Source organism: Panthera uncia, chromosome D2 (assembly GCF_023721935.1).
Source record: "Panthera uncia isolate 11264 chromosome D2, Puncia_PCG_1.0, whole genome shotgun sequence".
NCBI classification, from domain to species: domain Eukaryota; kingdom Metazoa; phylum Chordata; class Mammalia; order Carnivora; family Felidae; genus Panthera; species Panthera uncia.
Window position 1 is genome coordinate 50,466,726 of NC_064818.1, and position 15,812 is coordinate 50,482,537.

Here is a 15,812-nt window from a genome sequence, read left to right on the forward strand (position 1 = left end):
ATCCAATGTTGATCTTATAGAGGATCCCCTTTACATGATGAATTCACTTTTTTTCTTGCTGCTTTTCAGATTCTCTTTCAATAGTTTGATTATAATATTTGTCAGTGTGTATCTCTGAGTTTTTTTGGGAGCTGCCTACTCTGCCATTTTCTTCATGTCGCTGTCTTAGTGTAGCTTTCAAAAACAGAATTTTTGAAAATTCTATCAGAAATAATTGGTTTTTAAAAGAACCAATTGCAAGCACCAAATGTTAAAACTAACACCATTTAGTTCTAACTATTCTTAAAAATTAAGAGCTTACTGTAAAATGTGGACTTTAGTCATTGTTTTGCTTTCTGTAGTTATTCTGGCCTAAATTTCATGAAGAATAACTAATAAATGAAGATTTTAGGTTTCACATGGGTTAGCATAGAAAATGTTATATAATGACATATATGACATCCAGGTATGTATCCTTATATCACTAAATGTAAAACACTGGATTTTTATCATAAAATGATAGAATGAGTATTGCTTTTAGATTGTCTGTAAATGGAATCGTTTTCTTATTTGGCCAAACTAATTTTGTACATAAAATGTTCATGATTTTCTTAACATAGCTGATAAAGTTATAAGATATACTTAGTCAAGGAATCAGCTAATTAGATTTCCAAAATCATTTGCATTTCATCCACACTTTAGTTATACTATAGGCTTTAAATTATTTTTAGTTTATATTTTTGCACATTTTTCTCTGCAGCTATTACTTAAACTGATCTTTCATTTTAGAAGCTTATTGTCACTCTGAAGCTGAAGTGTCTGGAATTAAGATGCTTAGGAACTGTACAACTTAGGCCCAGATTGTTTCTGGCCATACTTATAAGACTTGTAGAATCCATCTTTTCCATTTTCTCAGTTCTTTTCAGCCATTCGGAACAAAAGTTCTATCTTAGGGGAGAGAAAACAAGCTTGCTTTCATCTAAAATATGTCTGTTCTCTGAATTAGGGGAGAAGTCTTATTTGCTTTTTAAAAACCTGGCACTAGAAATATAGAAACCTGTATATCAGCAAGTACTAGTGCCAGAATTATCTAATAATGCCAGAATTTTTAAATTTCAGGATACTGAAATGATGAACTCAAACTGTAGGTGAAATTTAACGGAGATAAGCAAAGTCAATTTTAAAAGACTTAGATACAGGGGCACCTGGGTGGCTCAGTTCAGCATCTGACTGTGGCTCAGGACATGGTCTCACGGTTTGTGAGTTCAAGCCCCAGCAGCAGAGCCCGCTTGGGATCCTCTGTCTCCCTCTCTCTCTGCCCCTTCTCTGCTCGCACACGCACATGCAAAAATAATAAATAAAAACATTAATTGGCGAACATTTCACAGAATAAAGTTGAGTTTGATGGTAGGTTCACTGTAAATCTACTGTATGAATTAGTTGCCGGTAAATAAATCTTGTATGATCTTGGGTTGGATTAATAACAGTGGAATAATGGCCAAAATGAGGGCATCATAGATTCACTGTCTTTTATACCAGTCACACCAAATTTTGAGTATCATTTAGAGTTCTGGGCACTATAAGTGGAAGATCAAAAAAGAATCCAGAAACTGTTTTATCCCAGGGTTTTCAAGCTATTCCTCACGTAATTTAGCCTGTGCTGAAGTTAGGGCAAGATAAAATTAAATTGCTCTCTAGGGAGGCAGCTGGCCTTTCAGATACCCATATCAAGTGGCTCTGGTAACCATTTTCTAGAGAATAGTAATCAACTCTTCAAGGCTGCAAACTAGATTTTGTCAGAATACTTGGAGTTCATCAGTCTTCTCAGGGCAAACTCAGGTTATAAGAGATTATTGGGAAAGCCAGAATGCCATTTCTGCTGCCAGACAAGAATATTTATGCCAAATGATATATCCATACATCCAGTAGGATAGCTACCTGGAAGAAGATACTAGGAAGATTGTATGGTAAGTGTGGACTTGGAGACAAAGTCTTAGGTGGACGTTCTTAAAGTGACTGGTTGTAAGGTTTGATGTTGCTGCCTAAGGGACTAAAGATAATTGAATGTGTGTGACACAGACATTCTGATAAATTCTCTTCAGAACTCCTCTTTTATAGAAACTATATAGAATGTTCCACTGATGATATCACATTTCTTTATACTGGGCACCACCTAGTTATACTCTCCTAAAACACCTCAGATTTTTAAAAATCAACTTAGCTTAAATAGTAATCTGATTACAGACAGGGGCAAGAGATAGAGGTAATTACATTTATCAGATTTCTTTATTCCACCTAGAGGAATTCCTTGGTAGTATACCATATGTATACTCTCTGTCAAGGAGGGAGGAAAAGCTTAGGGCAGTCTAATTAAAATTTACAATTTAAGGGCTGCAAAGGTAGAAGAGAAAGAACATTTGTTCTTCCCCTAGGATCAAATTACGACAACACTTAAAACAATGATGACGGTACATAGGAAGTGTTGCGTACCAGTTAAGCTCATTAGAAACTCAACGCCCAAAGCTTTTATTGGGTCTGATCCTGTAGACTCCCTCTGCCTAGTATGTACCAAAATTCTAGATTCCCAGAAAGAAAGCAGGTCTCAGCATAATCCTATTGTTTGCATAACAGTTTAAGCACAGTAAGCCACCCTCATCAGGTAGAAAACAATGGGCAGACTCTCAAAACCCAAGTTTCAAGACTTCTTTCAGCCAAGGACACACCTTGCAAGCTGGGCTTTCTAAGAAAAGCTTTTCCAGTCTGTTATGTTAACTTTTTTTCTGCATAATATTCTGAGAGTTTTACCTGGAACTTGGGAGTTTGCTTGGATTTTGGTTATCTTTCCCGTTTGAGCTTTTGGTTTTCTAAGTAACCTTCATTAGTAGAAAGGAGAAAGCATCCTGCGTTGAGTTCTTACATTTTGGGCAGAATTCACTATCTTAAGGTCCTTAGGGATGAAGATTAATACTAGGCATTTTAGTTTCACAAACAGATACAAACATTGTTCTCTTGGATTTTGTTCATTTAGTTCTTTTTCTTTTTTTTTTTTTAAGTTTATTTTTGAGAGAGAGTACACACGAGTGGGGGAGGGGCAGGGAGAGAGAATCCAAAGCTGCCAGCACAGACCCCAATGCAAGGCTCAGACTCACAAACAGTGAGATCAAGACCTGAGCCATATTCCCGAGTCAGATGCTTAACCAGCTGAGCCACCCAGGCACATTTATTTATTGCAGCTGCTATGTGCCAGGCACTGAACAATTTAAGTAGGCAGGAAGTACAAAAGATCTATAGCAGCATGGTTCTTGCTGTTAAAGATCTTGGTTGATAATTCTTTCTTTTTTGGAATTTTGATTTCGGCCAGATTTAGCTGCATTGTTTTCTTTATACTCTGTTCTTTTATAACTTTTCATGAACTGTTTTGCTTAAGGATCATCTTTTTCAGTAAACATTTATTGAAACTCTAGTGAGCCTCAAGTAACTCAGGAAGGGGGAGAAGGACCTGTTAGAGAATCTCCTGAAGAGGTAACCAGGAGATTCTAAGCCTGAGCACCTCAAAACTAGTTCCAGAGGCTTCAGGATGACAGATTACAGCTCAGAGTGCTAATGTGCTTTCCAGGTGACAGATAAGTTTAACCTTTTCTTAGCATAAGGGGAAGTATTTGTCACAGTGAGATTGATTATACTTTATTAAACACCTATATAACAACTGATTCTTTTTTTCAAGTTGCTGTTGGACTGTGGTTTGGGAAATGGCAGCACTTCAGAGAGTGGCACAGAGTCTGTTGTGGCCCAGCACAGGATACTGATCTTCTGTCAGCTTAAAAGCATGCTTGATATAGTAGAACATGATCTTCTCAAACCTCACTTACCCTCTGTCACTTATCTGAGATTAGATGGCAGCATACCTCCTGGTCAGAGGCATTCCATTGTTTCACGGTAAGTGGCTTCTAAAACTCTTAGAAATCAAGCTATAGTCAGTTATCACTGATAGAGAAGTTTGCCTCATGAAACATTGTTTGGCTAAATATCTGCACATGTGTTTTGTTACTGTATAATTCAGCCCAACTAAATCATTTTTAAAATTTAGAACTCCAAAATATAATTGAATAGTTTTAGTTTTTTAAAAAAAAAGTGTGACAGTGTTAGGGAGGCACTATGAAGGGCTCGGAAGAAATTTAAGGCATCAACAAAAAGTAGAGACAACTACTTTTCCCCCTCACCTTTTTTCGGGAGTTAGGGTAGGAAGAAGCAAACAGATGGCTTAGCTAAGATCTCTGACTGATCCCTGTGTGTGTCTCTGCCGAGAACAAGTTGGAAGCTGGCCCAGGTAGGAAGCCGAATTGGTGAGTGTGGTATTTCTTTTATTTTTTTTTTTATTTTTTATTTTTTTTAATTTTTTTTCAACGTTTTTTATTTATTTTTGGGACAGAGAGAGACAGAGCATGAATGGGGGGAGGGGCAGAGAGAGAGGGAGACACAGAATCGGAAACAGGCTCCAGGCTCCGAGCCATCAGCCCAGAGCCTGACGCGGGGCTCGAACTCACGGACCGTGAGATCGTGACCTGGCTGAAGTCGGACGCTTAACCGACTGCGCCACCCAGGCGCCCCTCTTTTATTTTTTTAAGTAGGCTCCACATCCAGCGTGGAGCCCAACACGGGGTTCAAACTCAACAACCCTGAGATCAAGACCTGAGCTGAGATCAGGAGTCAGATACTTAGCCACCTGAGATACTCAGTCACCTCCAGTGTGGTGTTTAAGTGTGGTTTGCATTCTGTGCTTTAGAAACCTCAGGGGTTGGGTTTTTAAATGCAGATTCCTAGGTTCTGTCCCAGACCTGCTAACTTCTAAGAGTGAGCATTTTTTCGTAAGCATCCTTGAGAGATTATTAGGCACAGTAGTATTAGAAACCTACAAAGGGGCTTTGGAGGTAGGCAGACTCAGCTTTGACTCCTGACTCTAGACATGTTCTGTTGGTCCTATTTATCAAAAATAAGGACAGTAATAATATCTTTATACAGCTTTTTAAACAAATACCATAATGTATATAAAGTCTAAAGCCCCCCCTTTTGATTCATAGTGAGAATGTAATAAGTGGTAGCTTGGCAATAATGTTAGGTAATAATGTTTCTAGAAGCTATTAGATGTCAAAACACAATTGTAGCAAGCACCTCATTCTCTAATTTTCCTGACTGATCTAGCCTTTTCCCCAGTTCTTCTCTTCTGTCTACACATGTTAAAGGTTCATAGTTGGGTTTTGTCTTCATTAGTGTTTAATTACATTTTTGCAATTTACTCTTTATCTGGCATCCTAAAACACAACCCAGACTTATTTCTGTTTGTGAAATATCTGAAATGTTCTAAAATATATTCTTTCTACTGTTGAAGGTGTTATGTATATTTTTAAAAAATGTCCACATCATATATTTTTAAGTAAGCTTTATGCCCAGTGTGGGGTTTGAACTCAAAACCCTGAGATCAAGAGTTGCATGCTCTGCCAACTGAGCCAGGCAGGTGTACCTTTATCATAGATTTTTAAAGCAGTGTTCTCATTTGTGCTATTTAATTGTTATTTAACAGTCCAGTTTGTTATAGAAACCTTAGAAATGTATTAATTTTATTTTTTAATATCTATACTTTTAGGTTTAACAATGATCCATCCATAGATGTTCTTTTACTTACAACTCATGTTGGTGGCCTAGGGCTTAACTTAACTGGCGCTGACACGGTAGTATTTGTGGAGCACGACTGGAATCCTATGCGTGATCTACAAGCCATGGACCGGGCCCATCGCATTGGGCAGGTAAAAAGTCATCACTGACCAGTGTTCACTTCTGCACTGGGAAAAATAACCCATCCCAAAAAAGACAGGGAGCCTTGGTTTAAGTTCCTTCTCTGATGCTGAGTGTTGTGACCTTAGGCAAGTCACCTAATACTGTGCCACCACTTCCTCATGCATTAAATAAGGTACTTGTGCTGAGGAAACCTTGGATACTGTCCATTCCTAATATTCTCTGCAAAATGGTAAGATTTGAAGCTCATTAAGCCAGGTAAAGAAAGAAAACCCAACCCTAATTAGATACAAGTACTTAGTTAAGGTATGCAAACCCCCTGACTTGGTGAACCTCAAAGTTTATCAGTTTATTTGTGCTGCAGCTACTTAACTTCTTTTTTCATTCAGAAACGTGTGGTTAACGTATACCGATTGATAACCAGAGGAACGTTGGAAGAGAAAATAATGGGTTTGCAAAAATTTAAGATGAACATCGCGAATACTGTGATTAGCCAGGAGAATTCTAGTTTGCAGAGTATGGGGACAGATCAACTTCTTGATCTGTTTACTCTTGATAAGGTAAAGAACTTCTACAAACTTGTACAATTTGCTTTATCTTTAAGGTGTTCACAAACTTCTGGGACTGCCTGGTGAATGTATTAGAGTGAGTGGCGAAAGGCATTCACTTTAGTATTAAGTAGGCAACCCTTTGAGGGGATTTTTGATGTCCAGATAAAATTCTTCAGGATACTAAGGGATGTTTGAAGTTTGGACTTTCTGATGGCCATCTTTAGTGTTTTGCCTCCAGGTTTTTTTTAGCCCTTTCCTGCTAAAAGACAACTATCACTGGAGTCAGCTAGACCTGGGTCTGTGTTTCTTGCCCTGCCTCCTATTAACTAGTGACCTTAGGCAAATTAACTTCTTCCCTCAGAGATATCTTTGCTCTTGGGAGGATAAAAATGTCTGTATCACTGCATGGTTGTGAAGAGAAAATGAAATGGTATATGTAAGCACTTAGAAAGGGTACCTAGTAGAGATTCTCAAAAATCATAGATAGCCATTATTGTTATTGTGGATGATGGAACTAATATATTGGATAACAATCCATAATCAAAGGATGCAGCAGCCAGAAGTATTATTCAGTCTAATAATGTAGAACTTAATAGGATTGGATTTAAAGTCCTGCATAGGTTCAGGAAGTCAAATGTACACATAGTATTAATTATGGTGAGAAGTGGCCTTATATAATCAAACTAGCTGTAATAACAGAATTGTAATGTTCAAATATGAAAGAAAGTAGTTCCATTACAGCTCACATTTAGAATATTATGTCTGGTGCTAGGTGCTACATTTTCAACAGTAATTAAGTCCTCAAGAGATAGCCAGATGGAGGCAGGTTCTTTGGTCATGTCATATAAGTAAGGTTGAACAAGATATGTATAACCTAGAAAAGAGAAGGCTCAAAGAAACCTAGACTGCTATTTTTTTTTAACGTTTGCTTATTTTTGAGAGAGTTGGAGAGGGTCAGAGAGAAAGGGAGACAGAGGATCCAAAGCAGTCTCTGCACTATCAATGCAGGGCTCGAACTCACCAACAGTGAGATTATGACCTGAGCCCAAGTCAGACAGTTAACCGACTGAGTCCCCCGGGTGCCCCTGGATTGCTATTTTCAAATAGTTTTTATTCTGTTTGAAAGAATATTCTTATGGGTGACTTTCAGCGAGCAGAACTGTACTCAGCGGATGTTCTAGGGAAGCAAAAGCTATTACCATAAAGGATCCTATTGTGACATTTGGCAAAATTTGAACATGGACTATATCACATAGGTGTTAAGTTCCCTTAATTTGATCATTATACTTTGGTTATGTCAGAGAACATCCTTATTCTTAAAAATACAGGTTGATTTTGGGGCACCTGGGTGGCTCAGTTGGTTAAGTATCTGACTTTGGCTCAGGTCATGATCTTGCAGTTCTTGAGTTTGAGCCCCACATCAGGCTCTGTGCTGACAGCTCAGAGTCTGGAGCCAGCTTCAGATTCTGTGTCTTCCTCTCTCTCTCAAAAATAAATAAACATTAAAAAAAAAAAAAAAAAAAAAAAGAATACAGGTTAAATCCTATCTAGGGATAAAAAGGCATAATATCCACAACTTAAATGCTGATAATTTATATATTTAATAGATACATATACAATTAATGAGGTCTTTGGAATGTTCTTATAATTCTTCTATAATCTTGAAATTCTTCCTAAATAAAAAGCTTAAAATAAAATTGTTAGGAGATCATGAACTTGCACATTGCTTGAAGTGTTTAATTCTAATGAATGAGTGCAATGTTAGGAACTATAATTTCTGAAGTTAATAATCTTTCACTTTATCTTTCTGCCAATTTTTTTTAAGGATGGCAAAGCAGAAAAGGCCGACACCTCTACTTCTGGAAAAGCAAGTATGAAATCAGTCCTTGAAAACCTGAGTGATCTTTGGGATCAAGAGCAATATGATTCAGAGTACAGCCTGGAAAATTTTATGCATTCTCTCAAGTAACTATCAAATATTGTAAATGCAATTGCTGCTAGTTCAGTTACATTTCTGCTGATATTCAGCAAATTTCAAAGTTTATGGTGAACTTTTAGCTCAATGTGTAAATAGATCTGAAGAATATTCAGCATAACGCTGGTTCTTGTTTCACTGGGGGGAACAAGTTATTCTCAAATATTTGCACTGTATTAAATTTAAATGTTAATGTGAAATGGTTTAAATTTTACGTGCTGAATAGCTGCAGAGCAGAGGAACCAAACCAGGTTTACATGTGCTACCATGAGGTGTTCTTACTGGGAACGAGCCTCCTGTCTTTACATAGTCCCTTTGTGCAGGATAATATCCATGAGTACTTTAGTGTTCATGTACATTTTTTCTTTTAAATAGAACTTGTTTTTATAAATGATTAAAAATAGGGCCTTTTTTTTGTATAAAAGCCTTAATGAGCCATAATTTTAAGAATAATGACTACAATATTGGTCACTCTTGGAACATGAAAATCTTAGACAATGAATTGAACCTGGCCCTTGGTGGAAACCTTTATATATTTAATGCAGATGCATAGTGTTTTTCAAATCTTTAACATCATTTTGTCAACTTTTAAAATATATCAACTATTCTAAATACAGGTAATGGTCTATTTAAGGCTATCATAACATCCTATTAAGAGGGTGTTTTTTAATTTATCTAATGGCTAGGATATAGCCCGATTCAGAGAACATATGTACTCAATAGGTTTCAATCATATATATATAATATATTTTTTGTAACTATGAACATATACAGTTTTCCAGAAGTAGATTTTACACTGTTTAGAATTCCAAACCTATGGTGAAAAGACTGTTTATTGTAGTAATGCATGACTGAAGCATAAAAGGGAGAAATAAATCCTTTATATACACAAACATACATAAATACACATATCTATATGCACAGATGTACCTATCCTGCATCCTACAAGGTGCTTGGTATTGGCACTAAAATCATGTAGATATAATGGGCAGCAATAATAATTGGGCATGAAGCTGATTAGTGTTAGAAAAGTGAGCCTCAATGGTGAGGGTGGGTATATGTGTATAGATATGCATGTATGTGTATGTATATAATTTTATAAATTTCACACCTAAATTAATACATGCCTGTGTGCATATATATGTATGGGATATATTTGTATATACATGTACAGGTAATAAACATCCCCAAGGTTTGTGGCTGGCCATACACATAGGCATCGGTTTATAAACCATCAGACCTCAGCTGTAAAATAACAACTTTTTTGTTTAAAATCATTAAAGTTATACTGTTCTGCAGCATTTAGACATGGACATTTGTCACATTTCAGTAGCTTTGACAACCATACTATAACATTAAATCTAGCATTCCATGGAGAATAAAAAATAAGATTGAAACTGTAAAATATATGCACTGTGTGTTATTTGTAGGAAATACCACTAGAAGAAGAAAAATTACTAGTTCACATATAAAAGTTTTAAAAAGCTCAACACTTTCCTTACTAAATGGTTATTTCTCCATTGTTTAGAATTTAAATTCAGATTGTAGAAGAGCAAGAGGAAACTCTTATCTAGAACATCCATTGTACCTAGCACTGGGTAGCTTGAACAAGTCTACCTGAGTTTAATTTTTATTATTTGCCGTTTCCATAAGCCAGCTATTTAACATAGCTCATAGTAACTGATGTTTTCTAAGACTACATAGGCAGCAATATATAGACAGGAAGGGGCACACCATAAAAGTTAAAGGTCTTTTTCCAGTTTGAAAGGTCAGATAGGCTGGAAGTTAGAATTATATTTTGTTTTGTTTTGGTCATTTTCATCTCAGAGTTTTTTTAAGTTTGAGAGAGCAAGGTGTGAGTGGAAGAGGGGCAGAGAGAGAGAGGATCCCAAGGAGGCTCCACGCTGTCAGTGCAGAGCCCAATGCAGGGCTCCATCTCAGGAACCGTGAGATCATGACCCAAGCCAAGATCAAGAGTCAGATGATTAACCGACTAAGCCACCCAGGTACCCCAAGAGTAAAATGTTTCTAGAAGCCCAGGCAGGAAAATGATAAATGACTGCCTCTCAGTGGAAAAAGAAGGGTCGGAGGTCAGAGGAAGACTTAGTGTGACTATAACATTAAAAAAATAACCATTTGAATTAAAATTAAATCATACATTCCAGCTTTCCAAATAAAAACACAAACAGGTAAGAAGTGTTTTCAATCAAGTGATCCACTCACAGTCACAGTAGTATAGCTGAAGAGTAATGGATACATAGGGAAAACTGAACTGAGTAGTGAATGATTAAAGATATTTACAGCTGTTAATTTTGTGGAGTTATAAGGATGTGGTAGTTAACATTTTTTAAAAAGTGTGCATGTGGGAACAAAAGCATAAAAGAATGTTGATAATATTTTAAGCTGAGTAATGGGTTCATGGATAGCCATTGTACTAGTTCCCTTTTTGTGTGTCTATTTTTAACTTGAAATTTTCAATAATTATCAGTCATCAGTTTTTCCTTTATGAAAAGCTTACATTTTTAGCACTAAAGAGACATTCTGGATATAATTTTTGTTTATGTATCCACAAAAATTTCTCCAAAAATTATTCTAGTCTTTCAACAAGAGCCTATAATGTAACAAGAGTGAAAGTCTCTGATGTTGAGACTGAATGAACCAGTAAAGTATAGCCTTATTCCTTCTGGATTGTCATATAAGCTTATTCAAAAGTAAACACTTCTAATAACACCATATATATATATATATATATATATATAAAGTTTTATAAAATATTCTAAAAAGTGAAGCTGTTTGAGAACACAACCACTTAGAGGCAAAAGTGGTGTAACTATAAGAGTGTAATAGAAATTATAGAAAAGCAGCTACTGTTCCATTACATATCGGTTACAGATATTTAATCCTAATTGTATATGTCCTAATTAAGGATAGACCTCAATTTCCTAGAATACACACTGGCATTGGTGTAATCTAAAGTGAAATTGATTGCAGGAACATCTATTATCAAGTGCCCAAGCACTCCATGTCAACCTATAAAGCAAAAAGTTGAGTTCTGCCAGTTAATACAAAATGTTTGCTATTCACACAAATCAGTGTTAGTCCTCATCTCTAAGATGACAAAAATTGCCTTCTACTTCAAGAAAGACTTCCTATAGAAATTAAAACCACAATAAGATACCACCTCACACCAGTCAGAATGACTAACATGAACAACTCAGGCAACAGCAGATGTTGGTGAGGATGTGGAGAAAGAGGATCTCTTTTGCATTGCTGGTGGGAATGCAAGCTGGTGCAGCCGCTCTGGAAAACAGTATGCAGGTTCCTCAAAAAACTAAAAATACAACTACCCTACAACCCAGCAATTGTACTACTGGGTATTTATCCAAGGGATACAGGTATGCTGTTTCGAAGGGGCACATGCACCCCCATGTTTATAGCAGCACTATCAACAATAGCCAAAGTATGGAAAGAGCCCAAATGTCCTCTGATGGATGAATGGATAAAGAAGATGTGGTGTGTGTGTGTATGTGTATATACACACATTGCCATTTGCAACTCCGTGGATGGAACTAGAGGGTATTATGCTAAGTGAAACTAGCCAGAGAAAGACAAATGTCATATGACTTCACACATATGAGGGATTTAAGATACAAAACAGATGAACATAAGGGAAGGGAAGCAAAAATAATAAAAACAAGGAGGGGGACAAACAGAAGAGACTCTTAAATACAGAGAATAAACTGAGGGTTGCTCGTGAGAGCTCAGAGCCTGGAGCCTGCTTCAGATTCTGTGCCTCCCTCCCTCCCTCTCTCTCTCTCTCCCTCCCACCACTCATACTGTCTCTCAAAAATGCAGATTTTTAAAAATATTTAAAAAAAACGTAATGAGATCCTCAGACTGAAAAGTTTAAGAATTACTGCTATGTGGCATATCTAAAGTTAAGAAATGTAAAATTCTGGAAACAATTTCAATTAAGGCCAATTAAAATATATGGGCACCTAAGTGGCTCACTTTGTTGAGCATCCAACTTTGGCTCATAATCTCATGGTTTGTGGGTTCAAGCTCCACGATGGGCTCTGTGCTGGCAGTGTGGAGCCTGCTTTGGATTCTCTGTCTCTCCGTCTGTCTGCCCCTTCCCCACTCATGCTTTCAAAAAAATAAGCCTGAAAAAAAATTTTAATCATTCCATGCACGAGAGAGGAGCAGCGAGGGGACACAGGATCCAAAGCGGCCTCTGTGCTGATAGTATAGAGCCCAACATGGGGCTCAAACTCAGGAACCATGAGATCATGACCTGAGCCAAAGTCGAATGCTTAAATGACTGGCCACCCAGGTGCTCCCCCACCCTCAATTTTTTTTTTTTGAGACTAATCTTGGGGCACCTGGGTGGCTCAGTTGGTTAGGTGTCTGACTTCAGCTCAGGTCATGATCTCGTGGTCCGTGGGTTCAAGCCCCATGTCGGGCTCTGTGCTGACAGCTTGGAGCCTAGAGCTTGCTTCGTGTTCTGTGTCTCCCTCTCTGACCCTTCCCAGCTCATGCTCTGGCTCTTAAAAAAACAAAACAAAAGAAAACAAAAAAAACAATAAAAAAACTAATCTTAACAACCATAAAGTAATATGATTAATATAAAAAGGGCAAATTTGAAAAAGATCCAATAAATGAAAAATAGTTATTGCGGCACCTGGATGGCTCAGTTGGAAGCACATATGGCTTTTGACTTCAGGGTTGAGAGTTCGAACCCACGTTGGGTGTAGAGATTACTTAATATTTTGTTTTTAGTGTTTATTTTTGAGAGAGAGCATGAGCGGGGCAGAGAGGGAGACACAGAGTCCAAAGCAGGGTTCAGGCTCCAAGGTGTCAGCACAGAGCCTGATGCAGGGCTCAGACTCATGAACTGTAAGATCATGACCTGAGCTGAAGTCGAACATTTAACTGACTGAGCCACCCGGGCACCCCAAAATCAAATCTTTAAAAAATTTTTTGATAGTTTTCAAAGCAGATGTGACACAACTGGAGAGAGACTGAACTGGGAGATTGATCTTACAAAATCACATACAATGCGATACTGAAATGAATAGAAAATATGAAAAAGCATCCTGGGAGATGGAATGAAAGCATCTAATACACAATAGGTCTAGAAGGAAAGGGACATTATGAGAAGTCACCTTTGACCTATGTCTGTTTCTTGCACTAATGGATTGATGCATCTAATCCATCAGCAGGTTTTACCATTTCTAGCTCTAAGATATATTCCAAATCTGTTCACCTTTCTCTACTACTCCTGTGGTTCCCATCATTTTGACTCTTGAATGACTGTATTTTAACTAGTCTTCCCAGCTTGCCAAATTCTCCAGCAGCTTCTTGACCACTCAGACTATGAACTCCTTATCACAATCTACCAGCCTTACAGGTTCTGGCCCCTACCCATCTCTTTCTCTAGTTGTATCCCACCATCTTTTACCCCAGTCCAGTAAATCTGTCCTTCTGCCTGTACCTCAACATAAAACCCAATTTGTTTCCATCTCGATTTAGTTCTTGCACAGCAGTGATGTAATGGGAAGATCTAGAAGACTAAAAAGGGAGGAAATTTGGGAGAGAACAAGAGTAGGAAATCAAGAATTGTCTTTTGATCATTAAATTTGAGATTATGTATCAAAGTAGAGATGTTGAGTAAGCAGGTAATTATAGGAGTCTAGAGCTCAAAAGAAAGGTCAAGACTAGAAACAAATTTGGAAGATAATATTTGAAGGCATGAGGAGGTTATTTATATAATGAAATACTATACAGCACTGAAAAATCAATGTGTAAGAAAACATGGATAAGTCTCCAAGAGAGTGATAAAATGTGTAGTTTGAATCCATTTATATAAAGACTCAAAAATTAAACACTGGGGAAATCCAAATCACCTATATGGTTATCTCACATTTGAAAAACAGAAAATTTGAGGTGCCTGTGTGGCTCAGTCGGGTCATGATCTCACTATTCATGAGTTCGAGGCCTGCGTCAGGCTCTGGGTTGATGGCATGGAGCCTGCTTGGGATTCTCTTTTGCTCTCAAAATAAACTTTATTTTAAAATAGAAAATTAAATGGCCGTCATCTGCACATCATTTGTTATTTTCTACTCTGTACCATACACAATGGGAGAAGCTCAAAGACCATTGAGGAGGGAGGATACCAAAGTCAGCAGCCAGTATAGTTACATTAATTTCAGAAAACATAGCCTTTGGGGGGCACCAGGGTAGCTCAGTCAGTTAAGCCACCAACTGATTTTGGCTCAGGTCATGATCTCACAGTTTATGAGTTTGAGCCCCACATCAGGCCCTGCACTGATGACAAAGAGTCTGCTTCAGATTCTCTCTCTTTCCCTCTCTCTCTCTCCCACCCCCTTGCTTGTGCTGTTTCACTCAAAATAAATAAAAATTTTTTTTGTTAAAAAAAAGGTAGCCTTCAAAGCAAATGATATTATTTGCAATAAAGGAGTAGCTCATAATGATGAGATTTAGCTAACCTGTTAGAACAACTCCAAACTGATAACCTCAAAATCCATAATGCAAAAACAGACAAAACTAAAAAAAATATGGACAACTCCAAGGTCACAGTAGGATTTTAACACCCTCCTTCAGTAGAACAAGCAGATTTAATACAATTAACAAACGTGACTTGATTGACACATACAGAAAGGTATCTACCCAACAATGGCAGAATACATTGTTTGGAAGCTTATGAGGAACATTTACTAAACTGACCATATGCTGAACCATAATGCAAGTCCTGGCCAGCTTCAAGAAATCACACATTGTATCTACTTCTCCACGAGAGTGGCATAAAGATAGATCAAAAATATACTAGTACAATGAGGCCATAAAAGGAAAGCATACAGATTAGAAACTAAAACTATTTACAATCATCATCTATTAATAAAATTCCAGAGAATCTAAAAAAACAAACAAAAACTACTAGAAGTAAAAGACTTTACCAAGTTCACAGGATACAAGGTCAATATACAAAAATGTATATGCTAGCCATATAAAATTAAAAATTGTAAACAGATTTTATATCATAGCACCAAAACCCATAAAATAGATCTGTCTTAAAAAATTTGTAACAAAAATTATCTGTGTGCTGAAAACTACAAAATACTGATAAAAAAAAAAAGACCTTGAAAACTGGAGATATGATACGCCATTTACATGGATTGAAAACTCAATATTGTTGAGGATATCTTGTAGATATTTGCAGGATATTTTGTAGAAATCAATAAACAGATTTTAAAATTCTATGGAAAGGCAAAAGAATCAGAGTAATAAAAAACTATAAAAAGAACAGTTGAACACTTACATTGCCAGATTTTAAAGCTTATTATAAATGTGTAGTAATCAAGAGAGTGTAGTATTGGCATTAAAAATAGATCAATGGAACAGAATTGATTGCCTAGAAATATACTCACACTTTATATAGTCAATTGATTTTCTACAAATGTGCCAAGGCAATTCAATGGAGAAAGATCCATCTTTTC

General features: G+C 37.0%; 1 protein-coding gene across 2 annotated transcripts in view; it reads left to right on the forward strand.

Annotated features, from left to right (window-relative positions):
• BTAF1 (B-TFIID TATA-box binding protein associated factor 1) overlaps positions 1-9,700 on the forward strand; it is a 119,350-nt gene extending 109,650 nt beyond the window's left edge. For both annotated transcript variants that reach the window (XM_049645416.1, XM_049645417.1), the window contains 4 exons: positions 3,704-3,915; positions 5,621-5,780; positions 6,159-6,329; positions 8,146-9,700. In XM_049645416.1, the coding sequence (XP_049501373.1) occupies positions 3,704-3,915; positions 5,621-5,780; positions 6,159-6,329; positions 8,146-8,289 (687 nt within the window). In that variant the 3' untranslated portion in view covers positions 8,290-9,700. The remainder of the gene's footprint in view (positions 1-3,703; positions 3,916-5,620; positions 5,781-6,158; positions 6,330-8,145) is intronic.
• Positions 9,701-15,812: the final 6,112 nt, after the last annotated feature.